The sequence below is a fragment of the Salvelinus sp. IW2-2015 genome, linkage group LG9, assembly GCF_002910315.2.
Source record: "Salvelinus sp. IW2-2015 linkage group LG9, ASM291031v2, whole genome shotgun sequence".
NCBI lineage: Eukaryota > Metazoa > Chordata > Actinopteri > Salmoniformes > Salmonidae > Salvelinus > Salvelinus sp. IW2-2015.
Genome location: NC_036849.1, coordinates 17,059,203 through 17,081,049, shown reverse-complemented (window position 1 = coordinate 17,081,049; position 21,847 = coordinate 17,059,203). Strand labels below are relative to the sequence as shown.

General features: G+C 44.4%; 1 protein-coding gene, 1 long non-coding RNA gene and 1 pseudogene across 2 annotated transcripts; 1 reads left to right on the top strand and 2 right to left on the bottom strand.

Annotated features, from left to right (window-relative positions):
• Positions 1–15: 15 nt before the first annotated feature.
• On the bottom strand, positions 16–2,662 carry LOC111968342 (uncharacterized). The gene is made up of 3 exons (XR_011480418.1): positions 2,064–2,662; positions 1,523–1,643; positions 16–1,064 (listed from the first exon to the last, which is right to left on the bottom strand). It is a non-coding gene; the product is annotated as an uncharacterized lncRNA (long non-coding RNA).
• A 763-nt stretch (positions 2,663–3,425) lies between these two features.
• LOC111968707 (AP-5 complex subunit mu-1-like) lies at positions 3,426–8,112 on the bottom strand (annotated as a pseudogene).
• A 68-nt stretch (positions 8,113–8,180) lies between these two features.
• Positions 8,181–20,335, top strand: LOC111968706 (exocyst complex component 5). The gene is made up of 18 exons (XM_023994511.2): positions 8,181–8,345; positions 9,972–10,066; positions 10,717–10,864; positions 11,019–11,213; positions 14,127–14,191; positions 14,460–14,488; positions 14,592–14,701; positions 14,911–14,955; positions 15,776–15,916; positions 16,019–16,101; positions 16,196–16,405; positions 16,747–16,894; positions 17,005–17,113; positions 17,261–17,381; positions 17,467–17,553; positions 17,667–17,775; positions 18,070–18,285; positions 18,479–20,335. Exons 1-18 carry the CDS (start codon positions 8,319–8,321, stop codon positions 18,665–18,667), a joined length of 2,127 nt encoding a protein of 708 aa, XP_023850279.1. The 5' UTR covers positions 8,181–8,318; the 3' UTR covers positions 18,668–20,335.
• Positions 20,336–21,847: the final 1,512 nt, after the last annotated feature.

Sequence of the window (21,847 nt, the reverse complement as noted above, 5' to 3'; positions counted from 1 at the left end):
AGTTGGGGGGAAAAATGCCATGGAACTATATTTAACTATCAACTTTCGCTATTGTCCTTTAAAAATACTTCAAACACAGAAATGGAATAACTACAGTTCTTAAAAGCCTAGCTAGTATTTATTTTTATCACCCAGGTTTGGTAGCCTATGCTGTTGCATGTACTTTCTGGCCATGGTGTGTTCATATTTTTTTTATTTAACCTTTATTTAACCAGGAAAAGCCCATTGAAACCCAGAGTCTCTTTTTCAAGGGAAACCTGGCCAAGAAGATGGCAACAATCAATATATTACAGAATTAAAACATACAATTCAACAACATGATCCAGCCTAAAAAAAAGCATTTACACTCCTCTATAATTAATTAATTCAGTGGCACTAACATATCTAGATGAAGCATGGATTGTAAACTACGCCATGCCTCTGGTGCACAAGACGAGAAGGTAGTCTTGCCTAATACTGTAAATGTCCTGGGGACTTTAAGTAGCAACCACCGAGCAGACCGGGTATGGTAACTGCTGGTGGTGAAGGAGACCAGACTACAGAGGTAAAGAGGAAGTTTACCCAAAAGGGACTTGTAGATGAACACATACAAATGTACGTAGCTTCCTGCACACATAAAGTGAGGCCCAACCCACCATTTGGTATAAGGTGCAATGGTGGGTGAGTGACTTGGCATTTGTAATAAAGTGCAAGGATGCATGATAAACAGAGTCCAGTCTCTGTATCACTGGTCAAACGTTCTCATAAAAGGTCCACGGCAAAGCCTCGGGAGAAAACGAGTTTGGCAAAGGGATTGATACATGCAAATCTGATTGGATACAGCGTTTGATTATTTAACTATCAGCCCCAATTTAACTTCAATGTTGCTTTTTTCTTTCTAAGGGCTAATCAGGGACATTTTCGGGGACAGGCCACCAAAATCGGGGACTGTTCCTGGAAATTGGGGACGTCTGGCCACTCTTGCCTAATGTCTTCCAGGGTAGATATGATTATGTAAAATAAACATACCTCATCACAGTCCTCATCCATCATAGCATAGATAGCCTTTTTGACTAGATATGTACCTGAAATGACAGGAGTGATGACATGTTAGAGGTAAACATGAAACATTATAACACAGTCATGCAGGGGTGGGTATAATTTGTGGAATGTTCCAACAGGACTCTGTTCCAAAATCTTCGTAAAATACAAGGTTGCCAACAAACATCACATACAAAGTAACATGATCAATACACCTCGCTAACTAGCTGCCGAATAGGCATCAACTCACCATGTAGCTTATTCTTAATGTTTGTCGATAGGCTACCAGAGTGAGGACAGACATTTTTCAGAATAAACATGGTGAGTGAAAAACGTAATAAAATAGCCTACTCCCTACCTGGTACCTTATTCTGCCGCTATACAACTTTGTATGCGTTGTTTGTTGGCAACCTTGTTATTTACAACGTTTTTGGAACAGATACCTTTTGGAATGTTCCACAAATTTTACCCACCCATCGAGATCCTCCTAATTCCCACTTACCAATTCCCTTCCTCCTGTGTCTGGAGTCCACAGCCAACATGGCAATGTAGCCACGGTGAATCTTCTTGTGCATATCCAGTTTGCACACAATGGCACCAACACAATCCTTATCCACCATCGCCTGTGGCACAGAGAGGTAAAACATTTTATTATCTACTGGCTGGCAGGTGTGTAGGCTTTTTCTCCAGCCCGAACACACCATATTCAGCCCTGAGCATAGCCTGGTAGTGGCAAACTACAATACATGATCAGTTCCTAAAATGCATACAACTTTATATCCGATTAAACGCAACTCCACGATTTACGATGGAGTTGAGTTTGCGACTAGTGTGGGCGTACTGGAGATCCGACGTCACATATAAACGTCATTTTTTGTGTTTTTTTTTACTCTCGATTTCAGCGCCCAAAGTAAATAATTGCCAGCAATTACACACGACATTGTTATTTTATGTGATGTTGGAGCTCCAGTCCGCCCACACGCAACTCCACCGTAAATCGTTGAGTTAAGTCAGCTAGCTAACAACTTTATAGCTCTACGTACCAGGAAGCAGAGTTGAGGCCAGTTATGAATGAAATACCTATATGTATAAATCGAATAAGGCTCTGACAAGTCCTTGGTAATAAGCCTTTTGATGTCTGACATTTGCAGTTCAGACTCGTATGGTACGTATTCCACGTCTCCCTCTATGTTTGAACATAACCCAAGCCTTCTCAGTTCTTCCACAATAACTTGAGAGGTGATAGTGGCAGCAAGCGCGGATGCCACCAAATCTTCTTCAGCGCACAGCGTCCCGAGGTCTTCCCTGTCTCCCTCCATCACCACCACTTCTTTGCTGCATGTTAGCACCCCGTCGAAACTGCTGGAATCTATTTCAGCCATTCCCATGGTTGGCATGTTGTTGATTTCGTTATTGTTCGCATGCAGACAGTGCGTTTAGCCAGCTAACGTTAGCTAGAGCGAAAAAAAGTCGCTTGCACGGTTAAAGTTGTCACCAGTTGCGAATCTGTTTTTAAAGTATATAATTTATTTTCTGTAGCTAACCCAACTCATGTACTGTAGCTAGCTAATAACTTCTAAAGTTTGTTGCTAGGCTAGCTTCTGCCTGTCAAAATTATTGCTGCCGTAAAGCATTTACTGTGCGAAAAACAACTTTACGACACCCAGTCGCATACAATCTTAGGAACAGTGTTGTTGTAATGTCAAGAACAAGAAGTCAAAAACATTTATGAAATAATTTAATTAAGAATAAGACATCTATAAATCCAATTTAAGTTGTTTTTATAGTGCGACACACCGACAGAACTCAGTAACATGTTCTCTAGCCCTACCACTGGATGTCGTAGTATGCGTGACAGTGTGAGGGAAAGGACATATGTCGATCAGTCTTGGTCCCTGGGCCAATGATTATTCATATATACATATATATTATACCATTATATATTGGTCATTGATCACAAATTTAGTTTTTTTGTGAGCAAATCAATGTGGTGCTCCTTTTCTTGTGTTCTGTTTAGTATTATGTGGGTTCCACAGGTGAGCACAAAGATGATCAAAAGACAAAAACCATGGGTGTTCATAAACCTAGTAGGCTTACTATTTGATAAACAAGTCAATGTATCCAATCAATTGCTTCAAAACATCTCCCGAAATTCAGCATCTCAATTTAGTTGTATGATATGTGGGTTCAAGGCATTGTAGCAGAGGCTTGTTAAACGTGCCCATTCATTTAGCAAGCCTTATTTAACCAACAATGACACGTCTGCCAGTACAAACCCAGTGACTGCACTGACTCCATGAGCCAGGCTGACAACAGGCTGGAATGCTCAAGAGCTTTGGAGCAGTCTGCCCCTTCAAAAAGACACACTGGGTCTTAAAGCCAAATCAATGTGGAGGGTGGGTGTCTGCCACAGCATACTGCTACATAAAAAGGTGAAGGATGCCGTGTGAGTAATTGGTTCCAATTGACAGAGGATTGGTCATGGTCAGTCTCCTGGGTGGAAATCCTGGTGAGAATGTGGCTATTGCACCAGCAAGAGGGCAAGAAAGGCCAGTGCTGGACAATAGAGCACTCAGAGGAATCTGGCTACAGTGGAACACACTCACAGTGGATCACAATCTCCCCCTGTTTTAACTCTTCAACTACCAGATGTTCACATACTTAGCAGTGTCTATATGACCATTATATATACACTGGACAAAAATATAAACGCAACATGTTGCAAACGCACAAAAAGCTTCTTTCTCTCAGATATTGTGCACAAATTTGTTTATATCCCGGTTAGTGAGCATTTCTCCTTTGCCAAGATAATCCATCCACCTGACATGTGTGGCATATCAAGAAGCTCATTAAACTGCATGATCATTACACAGGTGCTCTGTGTGCTGAGGACAATAAAAGACCACTCTAAAATGTGCAGTTTTGTCACAACACAATGCCACAGATGTCTCAAGTTGAGGGAGCGTGCAATTGACATGCTGAATGCAGGAATGTCCACCAGAGCTCTTGCCAGAGAACTGAATGTTAATTTATCTCCCATATGCCACCTCCAACATCGTTTTAGAGAATTTGGCAGTACGTCCAACTGGCCTCACAAGAGCAGACCATGTGTAACCACACCAGCCCAGGACCTCCATATCCGGCTTCTTGACCTGCGTGATCATCTGAGACTAGCCACCCGGACAGCTGATGAAACTGATGAGCATTTCTGTCTGTAATAAAGCCCTTTTGTGGGGTAAAACGTATTCTTATAGGCTGGGCCTGGCTCCCCAGTGGGTGGACCCTCCCAGGTGGGCCCTCCCAGGCACAGTCTTGTGAAATCCATAGATTAGGGCCAAATTAATTTGCATTTATATTTTTGTTCAGTGTACCTTCCTTACTAAAAACAGGGTCTACATATAGTATGTCTTGGGAAACAGCTTTGTTCACTTTTTTGTTACATTTTGTAGACCTGCCTATGCATTTTCTTTTAATTTACAGTTTTTTTTATCATGGTCATGCATGGATGAGCTCTACTCTAATCAAATTGCAATTAGGACCTGAATCCGGGCCCCTACGCTAAACCAATTTTTGGCATGTAATATTTAATGCCACCACACCCAGTTTCTCCAATTAGCCAGTCATCTGGCCAGCTGGGGCCTCAACTTTTTAGAGGGCGGTTCAGTGGAGAGGCTGGGTATTTGAAGAGACCACTGGCTGACAGGCAGGGCAGTCACAGGGAGGGACCAGTGAGTCCTGCCAGTTCTCCAGAGGGGCCCTTTGTGGCACAGACTCTGCCCAGATCAGCTTACCCTTTCACAGCCCAAGCCCCGTCTCCCACAGGCCCTCAGCTCCAGCTGACAACAAGGCCCCAGCTGCTAATTATCCGGCTGATGGAGGGGTGGGACTGAAGTGGGACTGTCAAAGCTAAGGGTGGCAACACTCTCTAAAGAGATGTGGAGTGGGGTGGCCAAACAAGTTCCAAAAATGGTAGCATCAATACCATTTTTATAATTTCAATATCTCTATCCAGTAGTACTACTCTTTACTAGAATTCAGTTAAATAACCATTATCTCTATTTAATAAGGCACATTCTTTCACAGAACAGGGATTGGTCTGTGTTCAGAACAGATGTGAAACAGCATTTTGCATCTTAGATGAGACCGAGACTGTAAGAACAACAGCAGAAACAAACCATTCAGTTACAGTACTTTGACCATTGGGTTCATAACGTTGGATGCTGTCCGTTTCACAGACTCAAACCTGGTCACCAGAATCCTGTTGTCCAGTTGCTGCAGAGAGGAGAGAGACAGAGTGTGCATTCAGAATTCACACTAATACACCTATTTTCATACATAATAATGAAACCAGCATTAGAACCCAAATATGTGACTATGCAAGGTTTTGCAGAGGAATAGACCAGCACTGAATGCTGGGCTACACATCATTGAGACAGAGTCAAGTCTGGCACTCAAAAGTACAACTGAAAAACATAAATGAAAAGTTTCTGGTTTGTTTGGTTTTAGATGCATCTCCATTGTCTAGAAAGAATCTGACTTACTTTGACTGTAAGGTCAGTGCAGAGAGGATCTGTAGGTCCTGGGAGCTGCCCTAAGAAACTCACAGTGCTGTCTAGTGACACCTCACTGGACTTGGGGAACTTCTGGCCTAAAGAGTGGCAGGGCAGAATAGGCATGTTGTTTTTCCATAAACAAAGGCTATTTCAACATGTAATATGGCTTAAACTGGGTCATTGCAAAGTGTAAATGTTGTCGCCAGACCAATGAGACATACAGAGGACCCAGACCAGCAGGTTCTCCTTGAACACCTCCAGCTGTCCTGAGCTCACCTTTACATCCACACTACTCATCTGGTCCATACAGGGACACATAGGTCAGAGGTTAAATTGAACTTCAAGTCAAGATGTGTTTCTTTAGAAAATTGCTGAAACACTATTTCAAGCGACAAAAAGTGATGATTATGTGTAATAAGCTACTATGTTGACATCAGGAAGCCCGTCATCAATGTGAGATGTTATGTATTGTATTTAGAGGAAGCGCTACCGGAGAGCCAAGTCTAGGTTCAAAAGGCTCATTAACAGCTTCTACCCCAAGCCATAAGACTGCTGAACAATTCATCAAATGGCCACCCGGACAATTTACATTGACGACCCCCCCCTCCCCCCCCTTTTGTTTTTACACTGCTGCTACTCGCTGTTTATTATCTATGCATAGTCACTTTACCCCTACCTACCTATGTACAAATGACCTCGACTAACCTGTACCCCCGCACATTTACTCGGTAACGGTACCCCCTGTATATAGCCTCGTTATTGTTATTTTATTGTGTTGCTTTCTTTTCTTTTTACTTTACTTTATTTAGTAAATATTTTCTTAACTCTATTTATTGAACTGCATTGTTGGTTAAGGGCTTGTAAGTAAGCATTTCACGGTAAGGTCTACTACACCTGTTGTATTTGGCGCATGTGACAAATACAATTTGATTTGATATGTCCATAGGTTACCTGTTAAAGAACGGCAGATGTGCCTCACAGTACTCAAAGCTGTTCCTCACACTCTCGTGAAGTTTGAGACTCACAGTCAAATGCAGCTGGTTGTCATACTCCTTCAGCTGATAGAGAGGATGGGTGGCACGGGGACCTGAGAAAAGACAGCATTTCATTTAACATGAGATGAACACAGCAATGTATGACATTTTTTGATGTATGAAGGAGTGTTTAGCTATGTTTAGAAGCTGTGGACCTGAAATACTCAATGGGAGAAGGGGAACTTGTAGGGGCCAGAGGCATCCAGTGAAGACACACAAGGATGGACCAGGACATCCAGCAGTGGTGAGCCATTGGGTTGCAGGGAGAGAGTGACCGTCACATTGGGAAGGACCCCTTCCACGTCACACAGATTACACAAAGGGAAAAATAACAAATGGGTTTGAGATAATTAGGAGGCAGCAGAAGGCAACAAGAAGCTTTAGCATTACATTTACTGTACCATAGACATAAACGATATTACTGTGCTCACCTTGCAATTCACTGTGCCGTAGACACTGTGCAGTTTCCATACTGCATGGAGCGTACCATCTCCGATAGAGCTACATTCACCACATCCCCACCATGCTGCAGCCGTTTTCTAGGCTTGGTGTTTCTGGATCCTTGCAGGAGAGGGCATTGCTGATGCCGATGAGGCCCCTGGCTGAGGAATGTCCAGGGGGGTCCCAAAGGGGCAYACCTGCAGGAAGATAGAGGGTATCATGGCCAGGTGAGAGGCCAGCCCTTCACTGTCAGGCCTACTCCCAGACCCACAGAGGAAAGCCCGCAGGTCCGACAACAGTGTGAGGTCCTGTGAGACAGAGAACAGCCTGGCCAGAGGAGGAAGGGCCCATCCACCAGGGGCAAATGGCCAACACTGGCCAGAGGACCCTTCCACTGGAACCCTCCACATGCAGCTTCATAGCTGGCGAGCGCTGCTGGTGGAGACAGTTATCTCATAGAGCCATGTACAGTTTGTCAGGGTTTGTGAGTAATAGGAGCTGTGAGTAGAAGCTGGAGCACACGAACATCCTCTGGGACAGACACACACAGGGAGCCTGCCAGCACGCTGCTCCACTGTTGGGTATCGCATGTGTTAGAGAAGAAGACAAAATACTGCACAATCACAAAGATGACATAGCCTGCTGACAGTGTTGAAAGTAGAATAATAAAAATGAGTACATGCACAGTACAATCAGGGAAAATAAGAAAGAAAAGCATTACAAATCTGGAAAAACGCACTACAGATTCCCCCTCTCGTATATAACGTTACTGTATAATCCACAATGCCCTCACACTCATTTTGGCCAGTAATGACTGTTATTGACTGTGATTGAGGTTATGAATAATTATGGTAACCAGGACTCTTCAGTGATACATCTATGAGTAAAATCCTAAAATAAACAAAGGAAAAAATAATGCAATTTTGTTTCATTTTAAACACGGCTGATGTTCTATCAAATTAACATTCTGTTGCGTTCTATTTTCATTGCAAACTGTACTTCCTATTTTTATAATAATGTGACTGCCTGGACCAATCAAGAATCATTTGGTGCGTGCGTTTTACGCAGTGTATTTTGGCAACGATCAGTCCCAAACTTTTTTTTTTTCTTCAGCTCAGGATTTGTATTGCTTTGGATACAGGAAGTAGAGCTGTGTAACTGTTGTCAATAAAGGGCAAAAGATAAATCCAGCTGATCAATCAGTTGTCTGTCATACCCGACTGTTAGTTTGCCTGAATTGCAATTTCTACATTGCAAATCGAAGTAAAACATGTCAACGACTGCTCAACTATTCGAGGTAAATTGAACTGTATGTTCTAGTATTGTTGGGATAGCTGTCTGCTAGTTCTAGGTAGCTAGCTAATGTTAGCTAGGTGGAGAATGGAGAAGTCAGTGCTAGCTATACATCCATATGAAGAGAAGTCCGAGCTAGCAAGCTAGCCAGCCGATTGTTTAACCGATTAGGCTATAGTTAGCTGGCTAACGTTAGCTATAGCTAGCTAGCCAGATAACTATAATGAGTGTGAATCGCGTTTTTGAAAGGAAGCTGCCATCATCTAGCTAGCTACCACTCGCTATACAGTTGACAGTGCTGTGTTTATCCAGGGATATGTTGATGTGATATTGTTAAACATGTAGCTAACGTTACCTACATATGTTGACCAACAGAGCCTTTCCAGCAGTGAATGTTAATCCTAGTTTCTATGTTTTTTGTTATTGTATACTGGTGTACAGTTGCATTGGCTAGCTTGTCACGCCCAGTGTTGGCCCAATGTACTACCGTCTGAATGGGCTAGCCCAGTGTTAGCTATAAGCAGTGACTACGTTTACATGCGCATATTATTACGGATAGTAGCTCATATCCCGTTTGCGGTCTTATTCGGGAAATGCTGTTTACATGCACCTTTGATATCCTGCTCATGGGTATCCCTGTAAACATGAATAAACATAATATTCTTCATTTACGTTTATATGGGTTAGTCACTGAAATATGGACACTGAGTGTCGGCCTCTGAGTATAACCTCTCACATATAGCGTAATATAATATTAACTCCTGGATAATTATTCATTTCTTGCAGTGTAATTATACAACAAATGTTAATTTTGTCTCGGGAACAGCAGTGGATAAATATTATGTTTTTCTTTCAGCATCTGTTGAGAAAATGCAAATGCGTGTGTAATGTGTTATCTTTGACACTGTTATGCCATCAGACACTATTTCAACCACATCAAATATGCACCCAAACTGAAGTCTTATCAGAAACGTGTTTTGGTATTTTTCTCAGCTTTTCATTTCCTTAACTGGTCAAGCTGATGACATTTGGACATTTTGCACAGGACCAATCTTTCCACTGTTTTCTCCCCGGTCACTAAACAAAACAGACAATTTTACCAGCGTTAACTAGATTACAAATGCATTCATTCCATCGATGTAAGACATTATTCTGGTGATCACTACTATTTGGTGTTCTGGGGCAACAAGTTATGAAAGAAGAAAAGCTGCATGTATCAAACTATAGGTGACAAACAAATGGCCTACCAAATGTCGGAAATTATAATATGGCCTTCCAAATGTAAGCAGAAACTTATATTAATTATAGTAGGCAAAATTATTAAGGAATTATTATGGTGAATCGAACTGGCAGGTAGCCTACTTTTTGAAGTGATTTCAGTTTACTTAGAATTCCAGCAGTTGTACAGAACAAACATAGGTACAGGTAAGTGTTTTCAGAATTTACATTTTTACAGGAATTGAATGATGGTGACTCAAATCTTGCGACCCAGTTATAAAAACTCAACCCCACCTCGATATAAGAGAACAGAGTTGAGCGTTCCTCAGCTAGGTCCAGTATTGCTCATGTCATGTAAGATACACACCATTTACACTGATTTACTGTGTTTGTGATATGATATGATTCACAGGAGCCCTTTGATGCAGACGAGTACATAGAGAGGTTGGCCTGGAGAACCCCTGGAGGAGGGTCCAAAGGAGGAGCAGAGGCATTCGACCCCAAAAGGTAGTCTTGTACTAAAGACATGGCTTTATTGAGACTCACTGTAATCATGGCTCTAGTCTCAACCATACAGCAAGCTTTATTTAAACCTCCATTGAAGATAACTCTGAGGCAGAGCATTATGGGAGGCCACCAAGTTCTGAGTCATACAGTAACTGACAGAGAGGGAATGTATGTGCGTTGGGATGGGCGATGTGCCTAAGCTGTAGCCACTGCCTAAGGAATTAGCCAAAAGATTATATACTCATCATTTTGGGATGTTTCCTACTCTGTTAAATATGGTGCTGACTTACAACATTTGCTCCACAGTCCTCACTTTAAATGCAGCTGACGAAGCTTCCAGTTTGTAGAGATTCTGAAATCTGGGGACCCAAGAATTAAGCCCCCAATGCTATTTATAAATATTAACAGAGAGAGTGTAAGGTTAGTAGGACAAATCTAACCCCGTATTACTCAATCACTCATGCTAGTAATATAGTAAGGCATTTTTTCCCTACCCTTTGTTTGCTGTAAAACTCATGACTATAGATCAATGAAGACTGTTGAAGGCCAGCTTGTACTGTAAGTGGACTTATGGCTATAGAGTGTTTACTCTAGACCAATGTGAGGTATGCCTGCAGTGTGTTAAAGCCCTTGTCCTGCTTCCCTTCCAGGCTGCTGGAGGAGTTTGAGAACCATATAGAGGAGCTGAAGCATCTGGATGAGAAGATCCAGCGGCGGGTGGAGAAGCTGGAGCACCAGTGTCACAGAGAAGCCAAGGAGTTTGCCCACAAAGTGCAGGACTTACAGAGGAGCAACCAGGTCAGCTTCACGGCCCATCGGACCCTTAACCACCCACCACAACCCCAAATCCCCAGGAGTTTCTCCTGTAGACAGGAGTGTGTTTTATCCACATTCATCAATCATGTCACTAAACATGTGACTTCTTTTTGCACAACTCTCTGTCTCCATACAGGTAGCCTTCCAGCACTTCCAGGAGTTGGACGAGCACATCAGCTATGTGGCCACCAAGGTGTGTCACCTTGGCGACCAGCTGGAGGGCGTGAACACGCCCAGGCAGAGGGCTGTGGAGGCCCAGCGTCTCATGACCTACTTTAATGAGTTCCTGGATGGGGAGCTGCGCAGTGATGTCTTCAACAACCCAGAAAAAGTCAGGATACATACACTACCATCCACCCACATGTAGTCCTAAAGAGATTAACCTTTTTATCTTTTCAAAAAAGATTGAGTTTGACCATTGAAAACAAAAAAAACACTACAGCAGTGAAAGATATTAAGAACTGAAATTAGTTAATGAACAGGATTATGAAGTAACCACCCATTTTAATTTGTGGAATTGATCCCTTTAATTGAAACCCTTAGCTAATTTGGATTAATATACTCGCATTTACTTCTTGACAATAGCTAGCGGATTGACTGGTATGGATGTCAACATGCTCATGTCTGGCATAATTGCCTTAAGGTGCAAGGTAAACTGGGCCTAATTAATCTATGTTTCCAATTGATGGGTTGGTTGTTTAGCAATAACCGATGTATGTGCAACTATGGGGCAAAACAGACGGGGTTGACTTAGATTGTTGACAACATGTAAACTATATTTCATCTCCAATGTTTATTGAAAACAAATTGATTTGCACAATTAGCATTTGTTGTCTCTCAAAGACATTTCTCCGGTTGTTGTTTAGCTAGCTAACAAATTTTAGCCATATTAGCATAGACGTGACAACAGTCAAACACCCCCAAAAAAGTGACAGTATCAGTAACACGATACTTTTGGTCATGTAGTGTATGTGGACACCTGCTCATCGAACATCTCATTCCAAAATCATGGGAATTAATATGGAGTTGGTCCCACCTTTGCTGCTATAACAGCCTCCACACTTCTGGGAAGGCTTTCCACTAGATGTGGGAACATTACTGCGGGGACTTGCTTCCATTCAGCCACAAGAGCATTAGTGAGGTCGGGCACTGATGTTGGGAGATTAGGCCTGGCTCGCAGTCAGCGTTCCAATTCATCCCAAAGGTGTTCGATGGGGTTGTGGTCAGGGCTCAACAGGCCAGTCAATTTCTTCCACACCGATCTCCACAAACCATTTCTGTATGGACCTCGCTTTGTGCATGGGGGAATTGTCATGCTGAAACAGGAAAGGGCCTTCCCCAAACTGTTGCCACAAAGTTGGAAGCACAGAATCGTCTAGAATGTCATTGTATGCTTTAGCGTTACGATTTCCCTTCATTGGAACTAAGGGGCCTAGCCCGAACCATGAAAAATAGCCCCAGACCATTATTCCTCCTCCACCAAACCTTACAGTTGGCACTATGCATTGGGGCAGGTTGCGTTCGCATGGCATCCGCCAAATCCAGATTCGTCCGTCGGACTGCCAGATGGTGAAGCGGGATTCATCACTCCAGAGAACACGTTTCCACTGCTCCAATGGCGACAAGCTTTACATCACTCCAGCCGACACTTGGCATTGCGCACAGTGATCTTAGGCTTGTGTGCGGCTGCTCGGCCATGGAAACCCATTTCATTAAGCTCCCTACGTAGAGTTCTTGTGCTGACTTTGCTGCCAGATGCAGTTTAGAACTCGGGAGTGAGTGTTGCAACTGAGGACAGACGATTTTTACATGCCACGCGCTTCAGCACTCGGCGGTCCTGTTCTGTGAGCTTGTTTGCCCTACCGCTTCGTGGCTGAGCCATCATTGCTCCTAGACGTTTCCACTTCACGATAACAGAACAGTTACAGTTGACCGGGGCAGCTCTAGCAGGGTAGACATTTGACTACCTGAGTTGTTGGAAAGGTGGCATCCTATGACTGTGCCATGTTGAAAGTCACTGAGCTCTTCAGTACGGGCCATTCTGCCGATGTTTGTCTAAGGAAAATGCATGACTGTCTGCTTGATTTTATACACCTGTCAGCAACGGGTGTGGCTGAAATAGCCGAATCCACAAATTTGAAGGTGTCCACATACTTTTGTGTATATATAGTGTACAATGAGTTGAAATGAGCCACCTATGTTTCTCAACATGTCAGTTTCTTGTCCTTGTTGTTAGCTATCTGGCCATCCAGAATCACAGCAACACACCACAGCCTTCTGCCCCATTGAAGCGCTCACATTGTTTTTGTGACGTGGTCCGCTAACCCGTCTATAGGGTTCAAAACAATCTGAGCAACCTCACTATCAACCCTCAAAAATTTGATAGTGTATTATCAGAATATTGCAGCTGTTTTGAAGAGTTTGTGATTCTCTCAATGAATTCCTTTTAGTGGGAAAACAGTAATCAATCTCAGAGACGGGAGCTGGACATAGGATGAGAATGCTTCCAGAGAGGCATGATGTGGAAATTGCAGACAGATCCCTTTTTCTGAGCATACCTCCAGACGAGGAGGAAAGAGGAAAGCTGCGAGTGAATAGCTGAAGGGGGAAGGCTCTGCTAATCCTTCTGAAAGGGAGGGCTGGGCCGCCAGCGTGGAGACAAGTGCTGCTAAACCCTGACTGCAGAGAGACGGCTACATTACTTACATGGGATTTAGCTAATCTTAGCTGGGGGACAGATACTTAGAAAACCTTCGCCGAGCAGAAAGGCTGGATCCTCCTCACGGGAGCGGAGTAATAATGTTAGCTGAGGCAGGCATCTGCAGGAACCGGGAAGTTGCGGACGGCGGGCCTGTCCTAGGTCTGGGGTTTTCAGCCAGCGTGTGTATGTCGGGTGGGGGGAGTGGGCGGTTCTCGACAGGGCCCCTCTTTAGAGAGATATCCCTGGCCGGACAGATTATTGAAGGCGATTTAGGCTCCTGTGGGATTACAGCGCATTCAAAGGAGGCATGCCAATACAGAGTTGGATATGCTGCTAACTCAGGGCTGATGTGGATGCTGTTAGCCAGGTGAGCGGCGGCTGCTTGTTATCAACTCCGTGGTGTACAGGGAGGAGGTGGAGGAGGGCTGGTTTAACATGATCCCCTAAGTGGAGATGCTGCTACTGCTGGTCTGCTCTCTGGATGTTTGGATGTCCATTTCTTATGTTCTTCTGTCTCCCTCCCCCTATTTCTCCCTCTCCCAGATTAAGGAAGCTGCTGATATCATTCAGAAGTTGCATCTCATAGCCCAGGAGCTGCCATTCGACAGGTGAGTAGTCCTGGAGGCAGCTTTACACGAGCTCTGTGGTATAATGTAAACAGTATAGGTGCTGCTACTCTGCCTCTAGCCCATCTCATAGAAAAATCTGAAGTATTTTTGTCAATGTTAGGTTGCATTAACTGTTATTTCTGAGGGAGAGAATATATTTAACTCACTTCAAATTAGAGGGACTACACATTATACAATTTTGGGTTTGAGTCTTTTTAAATGTCCGATATCTCTCTGATGAATGCCTCTATCCTTGTCCTCTTAACAGGTTTGCAGATGTTAAGGCCAAGATTGCAAGTGAGTGTTTGCATTCAACATGCTCTTTTGTTGCTGATTGATGAACAAGTGAATACACAGCCATGCTAAGAAAGGCAACTAAATCTGTTGAGTGTGTGTCTAGGTAAATACCATGACCTGGAGCGCCAGCTGATCCAGGAGTTCACGGCGGCCCAGCGTAGGGGCGAGATTGGGCGCATGCGGGAAGTCGCTGCGGTCCTCTTACACTTCAAGGTGACCCACAAACACTGGACACACTTTGATATGTCTCCATATTAAAGGAAGATGTGTGCTATTGTTTGAGTTGTTGTAACTTACAAATATGCTCTTGTGTCTCATTCAGCATCTATGCAACCATGCATACAGTTTGTTGTCATTTTTTGGTGATGTTAGATTGTGGAAGTCATGCAGGTGTGATTGTGACATGTCTATGTTTCCTGCAGGGCTATGCACACTGTGTGGATGTATATATCAAGCAGTGCCAGGAGGTGAGTGTGCAGTGTTCAGTTGAACATGAACCCTTTATAACAGCTCAGTATAGAGTACCTGAGTGCTTCTGTAGTCTCACCACAGGTTAGTCCTGAGGTCTGGCTTTAACAAAGCCCCTCTAGTAATTTAATAGGATCTCTATGTCATAAACCCTCAAAGTTCCAGAATGGGATGAAAATGGTAGCCATTGTTAAAATACAAACCATTCTAATTGGAATGAATGGCAGTAGAGGCATTAGTAAAGAAGTGATGCATTTCCTGCTTTTACTTAGGCAGAAAAATGCAACTAAGGTGGGATATATCAGAATTAGTGTTATAGAATTATTGTTACCCTATAATATTGTAATATAATTATATATGTTATGTATAAATAGCCCAAAAAATTATATGTAAACAGACCATAAATGTCTCAATGTTTGTTTCCCTGGAAAGCTGTGAGTGTTATAATACAAAATCAGTACTTGTTGCATTTCTGACTTGTCTAAGTCCTATCATCAACTGATTTCAGCCAGTTAATGGCTGTGGATTGACTGCATTTGTATGGAATATTGGCAGTTAAATTGAAAATATATGGAATCATTCCACTTGAACTAGCTGGTTAGTCAGCTAATAAACATACTGTGCAGATAATCTTCAAATTCATTGTTTTCCACGATCTTATCACAGCACACTGGCTGACTAACTCCCTGACCAAAATGGCTGGCCTTTTATACTGGCATAAGACTTTATCCATTCTACTATTCTAATTCCTTATTCTATGGGGTTAACCCTCTCTCTCGCTCTCTCTCTTTCTCACTCTGTCTGACTGTCTGTGTTCAGGGGGCGTACATGCGTAGTGATGTGTTTGAAGACACTGCACTCCTCTGCCAGCGGGTCAACAAGCAGGTGGGAGAGGTCTTCCAGAGCCCAGAGACCGTCATGGCCAAACTCATCCAGAACATCTTTGAGAACAAACTACAGGTACAGTGGACAGTCTCTCCTATTGACCAAATCTTCAGCTGCCACAAGGTTTAAAAATGTCTTATTTTTCTGATGGACTGACTAAGCAGTTTTGTGTTCCAGGCCCACGTAAAAGAAAAACTGGATGAAACCCGCCGCTCTGATGTAGAACAATACCTCAAAAACCTCTATGACCTTTATACCAGGTAATACTGCTGTTCACCCTTTGACCTCTCACTCTAAGCACCTCATACCATCTATTCTGACTTTTTTGAAACCGCGGCAACCCTGTGTCTCCAGGACAACGGCCTTGGCTTCCAAGCTGACCGAGTTCAACCTGGGCTCAGACAAACACACCTTCCTGTCCAAGCTCATTAAAAACATCTTCTCCACCTATCTGGAGAGCTACATTGAAATGGAGAAAGATTACCTCCGCACGCGCAGCGCCATGATCCTGCAGCGCTACTACGACTCCAAGAACCACCAGAAACGCCCACAGGGTGGGGGCAGGTAGGAAGTGACTGACCACCTCTACCCCAGTACCCCCTGACCCTCTCTTCAGTCTCTTCTTCCTTTACCCAAAACTTCTTGTTCATCCTTGGGGTTAGATCTCAGTTGGATTAAATAGTTAAATGGATTTAAATAGCACGTTCCTCATCTCTCCACTCCTCATCCTGTCTTTGAGTTCAGACTCTTCCCTTTTCCTTAAGTGTATTAATTCACCCCCCCCCCCCCCCCCCAGGAGTTCAGACTCTTCCCTTTTCCTTAAGTGTATTAATTCACCCCCCCCCCCCAGGGGGTCCCACTCTTCCCTTTTCCTTAAGGGTATTTATTCCCCCCCCCCCCCCCAGTATCCAGGAGCTGAAGGAGCGGTTCAGGCAGCGCACCAACCTGCCCCTGGGGCCCAGCATTGACACCCACGGAGAGACCTTCCTCTCCCAGGAGGTGGTGGTCAACCTGCTGCAGGAGACGCGCCACGCTTTCGAGAGGTGCAACAGGGTAAGGCTGCTATGCTGCCACCTACAGGAGAGACAATAACACTGCATGCAGTAAATCCCTGTAGATTTCTGAGAGTAAATCAGGTCCTGTCTCTGTGTGTTGTGAACCAGCTCTCAGATCCCTCGGACCTGCCCAAGAACGCCTTCTCCATCTTCCTGCTGCTGGTGGAGCACCTGTGTGTGGACCACATCGACTACGCACTGGAGATCGGCCTCTCCGGTACATCTAACTCTCACTAACACAGTAAAGGCTGCGAAACCTTGAGCAGATACTTTTCATTTGTGTTGTATATTCATCTTCCTATCCTTCTGTTGTTCTCTTTTGCCTTTTTTTAAAGGAAAGTGGTGTGTTTCTCTCTTTCTACAGCCATCCCCTCGCCTGATGCCAAGAATGCCAACCTGTACTTCCTGGATGTGGTCCAGCAAGCCAACACCATCTTCCACCTGTTTGATAAGCAGTTCAACGACCACCTAATGCCTCTTATCAGGTTAGCGTGGGGCCTGAACTGTCAATCACACCTGTGTTATGTTTTTATTGCCTTTGACCTTTCATGGACCTTCTGTCTCCTCTAGCTCGTCTCCCAAACTGACAGAGTGTCTGCACAAGAAGAAGGAGGTGATTGAACAGATGGAGGTAAAACTGGACACCGGCATAGACAGGTCAGTAAACCACAAAGTGTTGTAAATGTTATCAACAGCATCATAGGAAGTGAGTGAATGTATCCTATTAGTGTGTTAGGGGTGGTCGTCATGGTGTTGTCCTCCCTCTGCAGGACACTGAACTGCATGGTGGGACAGATGAAGCACATCCTGGCTACGGAACAGAAGAAGACAGACTTCAGGCCTGAAGATGAGAACAACGTCATGATCCAGTGCACCGCAGTAAGGAGTGAACTGCACCCAACCTCCACCTCTGGTCTCATTTATGAAAAGCAAAGCGAGAATCAAAACCATGTTAAACACGCTGCTCCTGACAGTTCAGAATATGTTGTCGAATTTCAGTCAATTTTTAAAAAAAAAACTGTATTTAACTTGAAAGTCATCTGTTTTACGCAAGTACCAGAGAATTCTTCATAGTTGTAGAAGTTGCTAATTCTTTTTTTGCACATTGATTCACTTGACCTTTGACACCAAAACTACACAGTCCGACTCCTACCTCCTCCCTGTGCTCCCCAGGCCTGCTCCAAGGTTTGTGTGTATGTGAGTCGGCAGGTAGAGCGTGTGCGGAAGTCTATGGACGGTAAGAACGTGGACACAGTGCTGACGGAGCTGGGCGTGCGTTTCCACCGCCTCATCCACGAGCACCTGCAGCAGTACAGCTACAGCTCCATGGGAGGCATGCTGGCCATCTGCGACGTGGCCGACTACCGCAAAAGTGCCAAGGACTTCCGGGTGAGAGGTCACACCAGAGTTAGCATCATTACGCATGTAGCAACAGTTGACATCATGTAGAGCTAGTAATGATACTGAATAAATGCCTCTTGGCCTAGTTAAACGTTGGGTTTATTCCTCCTAGCAGAATGCTAATGGTTTGTCTGTCCCCCAGGATCCTCTGGTTCCTAATGGTTTACTGTCTGTCCCCCAGGTTCCTCTTGTGCTGCAGCTCTTTGACACGCTCCACGCCCTGTGTAACCTCCTGGTGGTTGCCCCAGACAACCTCAAGCAGGTCTGCTCCGGGGAGCAGCTCACCAACCTGGACCGGAACCTTCTGCACGCCTTCGTACAGCTGAGAGTGGACTACCGCCAGGCCAGACTGGGACGACACTTCAGCTAATGGCCCTGGCCAATGCGTCGCTGTCCAGCCATCGGTCCGTCCAATCACCACGGCCTATGATTTCACAAAACTCCCCATGGAAATGGAATTCAGCCAACCTAGATTCTCTGAGTTAGTCTTTCATTCTCATCTGCAGTAGCACCTTTTTCTTTGTCCATCCTAGAGGCCAAGAAAGACCACCGCCATTCACAGTTGGTCTACAGGTAGCCTAGCGGTTAGAGCAGGGTTTCTTAAACTATGGGTCGGGACCCAAAGTGGGCCCTGAGTTTGTGGGAGGTGGGTCGCGAGTTATGAGAATACATATATAATCAAACACTATTTCTTCTTAATTTGGTTTGTTGGAGGACGATTTGGGTCACAGGAGGACGGTCAATTTCTCATTTGGATCTCGAGCTGATAAAGTTTAAGAAACCCTGGGTTAGAGCATTGGGCCAGTATCCGAGAGGTCGCTGGTTCGAATACTCGCGCTGACAAGGTGAATAATCTGTTTATGTGCCCTTGAGCATGGCACTTAACCCTAGTTTGCTCCAGGGGTGCGATACTACCATGACTGACCCTGTAAAACAGGGCTGTCAAACTCATTCCATGGAGGGCCTAGTGTCTGCTGGTTTTTGGTTTTCCCTTTCAATTAAGACCTAGACAACCAGTTGTGGGGAGTTCCTTACTAATCAGTGTACTTGATTGATGAATTAAGGTCAAGGGAGGATGAACACCCGCGGACACTCAGCCCTCCGTAGAATGAGTTTGACACGTGCTGTAAAACAACACATTTTCACTGCACCTTTCACCTAAATTTACCTGCATTTTGCCCTTGATTTCTGCAACACAAAGAATTTGAAACGTATATGACTCTTGTTTTGAAATACTAATCCACCAAACATGATTGTGTCATATTACCGGTAATATCAACCTTGATTTCTAAGCTTTCAACTTTAACATAAAGAGACATTTTGTTTTGATTGTGCCAAATGTATATTCTGTGGCTGCACTTGTACACAGGAACAGACTTTAAAGCTACTGCAAAGAGAAAGTTGAGCTCTTCATAGCTCAGGCCTGTCATGGCACTGACTGACTGCATACTGGAAACAGCCACCCCTCATACAGAACTCCCAGAGGAATCTACTCTCACCAACATCCTCTCTCTCTCTCTCTCTCTCCTCCCGAACCAAGCCTGCTAAAGAGCTCCGCTGTGCCTGGCAGAGAGTCACATGACCACCTCTTGCCGACCCCTGACCTCTGACCTCAAGGGAGAGGTGAGGGGTCAACACACTGGCTGTGATCCCAGCTGTAATCATGTCTGAGAACCACTCTGGGGTCCTGGGTGGTCCGTCTGTGGCTAAGATGACGGGTGCGAGAGGTCAGTGAATGTGTCATTGTAATTGCATAGATCAACACCTGCTTATCCAACGAGGCTTACCATCCGTGCTCTCCATTGTGGACTTCTCTTCACCGCTTAAGGAGATAATGAGGGAAAGTTAAGTGGACTTCACGGGGCCTACAGGAGGCCAGGGAGGGTCAAGATCACTGTGCCTCTGTGTTCTCTATGGTGGTAATTGTTTGTCTGTCTATCAGTGTCGGTGAGACCAAACCTGAAGTTATGTATTATGCTAAGCTATTCCCAGTGTACTGCTGTTTACCTTAATGAGTCATAAAAAGTCTTGTGTTTAATTAGTCTCATTTTCATTAACAATAACAGTGAAGAAAGAGTTTGAAATGTAAGAACTCAGTGAGAGAGTAGGCTTGGTGCTGGAAGTGATAGGAATAGAATTCTATAACTCATTAGGTATTCTTAACATGCCAGACTCAGAGTAATTTCTCCCTAAAAGAGTAAAGTTCTCTAGACTCCAGGAACAGAATCTGTTCGAGGGATTAGACATCTAGCGGTTGATGAAATGTGTGCAGTCGTCATGGACTGGAGAGACGGGGCGAGATGGAGATGGCTGAGCACCCAGCCACAGCTCCAGCTGGCTAGTGTTGTGTAGAAGGTACACAGAGTGCTGAGCAAAGTCAAACAACATCATTAATTAGGCTAATATTATTATCAATGCCACGGAAATTAAATTCTCCCAGCCCTAATCACAACTGGATAGCTTGTAAAAAATATTTTGTTAGGCCCTGGTGCAAACACTGGGCTTTCTACCAAACAATTGAAAACTATTTGTTTTAGCAGCGATTAATACATGCTGCCTGGGTAGGGGTGGGGGGAATGGGCCCCGGCCAGAGACTATAACTGGAGAGGAGGCTAAGGCACAGCCTGCCCCCAGGGACGCCCTGCATGGGTAAATGGGAGGGATGTTTTTTTTTCGGGGGGGTATTTGAGCAGTTGGAGGGGATTAGTAACACTGTCAATACTGGAGAGCTGGATAAGACTGTTCCCTCTTACTCGTCAGCCGCCACAGTCTGAGCAGCTCCTGCATCGACACACGTTTACACACACAAACACACGCAGGGGCGTCTGTCTGGAGACGGAGACAAAAAACTGAAAACTGTTCTTGTTCTACATTCAATCAAACCCCTGGTTGAGGAAGATATACAGTGCATTCGGAAAGTATTCAGACCCCTTGACTTTTTCCTCATTTTGTTACCTAACAGCCTTATTCTAAAATTCATTACGTAGTTCCCCCCCCCCCTCATCAATCTACACACAATACCCCATAATGACAAAGCAAAAACAGGTTTTTAGAAATGTTTGATAATTTATTAAAGAAACTGATATCACATTTACATAAGTATTCAGACCCTTTACTCAGTACTTTGTTGAAGCACCTTTGTCAGCGATTACAGCCTCAAGTCGTCTTGGGTATGATGCTACAAGCTTGGCACACCTGTATTTGGGGTGCTTCTCCCATTCTTCTCTGCAGAAGTTCTGTCAGGTTGGATGGGGAGCGTCGCTGCACAGCTATTTTCAGGTCTCTCCGTAGATGTTCGATCAGGTTCAAGTCTGGGCTCTGGCTGGACCACTCAAGGACATTCAGAGACTTGTCCTGAAGCAACTCCTGCATTGTCTTGACTGTGTGCTTAGGGTTGTTGTCCTATTGGAAGGTGAACCTTCGCCCCAGTCTGAGGTCCTGAGCGCTCTGTAGCAGGTTTTCATCAAGGATCTCTCTGTACTTTGATCTGTTCATCTTTGTATCGATCCTGACTAGTCTCCCAGTCCCTGGTGCTGAAAACATCCCCACA

Excerpts from the sequence above, each read along its gene's own strand:
- LOC111968706 (XM_023994511.2), top strand. The coding sequence starts at position 8,319 with ATGTCAACGACTGCTCAACTATTCGAG. Across the intron at positions 17,382-17,466 it reads CACCTAATGCCTCTTATCAG|CTCGTCTCCCAAACTGACAG; the intron begins GTTAGCGTGGGG and ends TGTCTCCTCTAG. Across the intron at positions 18,286-18,478 it reads AAAGTGCCAAGGACTTCCGG|GTTCCTCTTGTGCTGCAGCT; the intron begins GTGAGAGGTCAC and ends TCTGTCCCCCAG.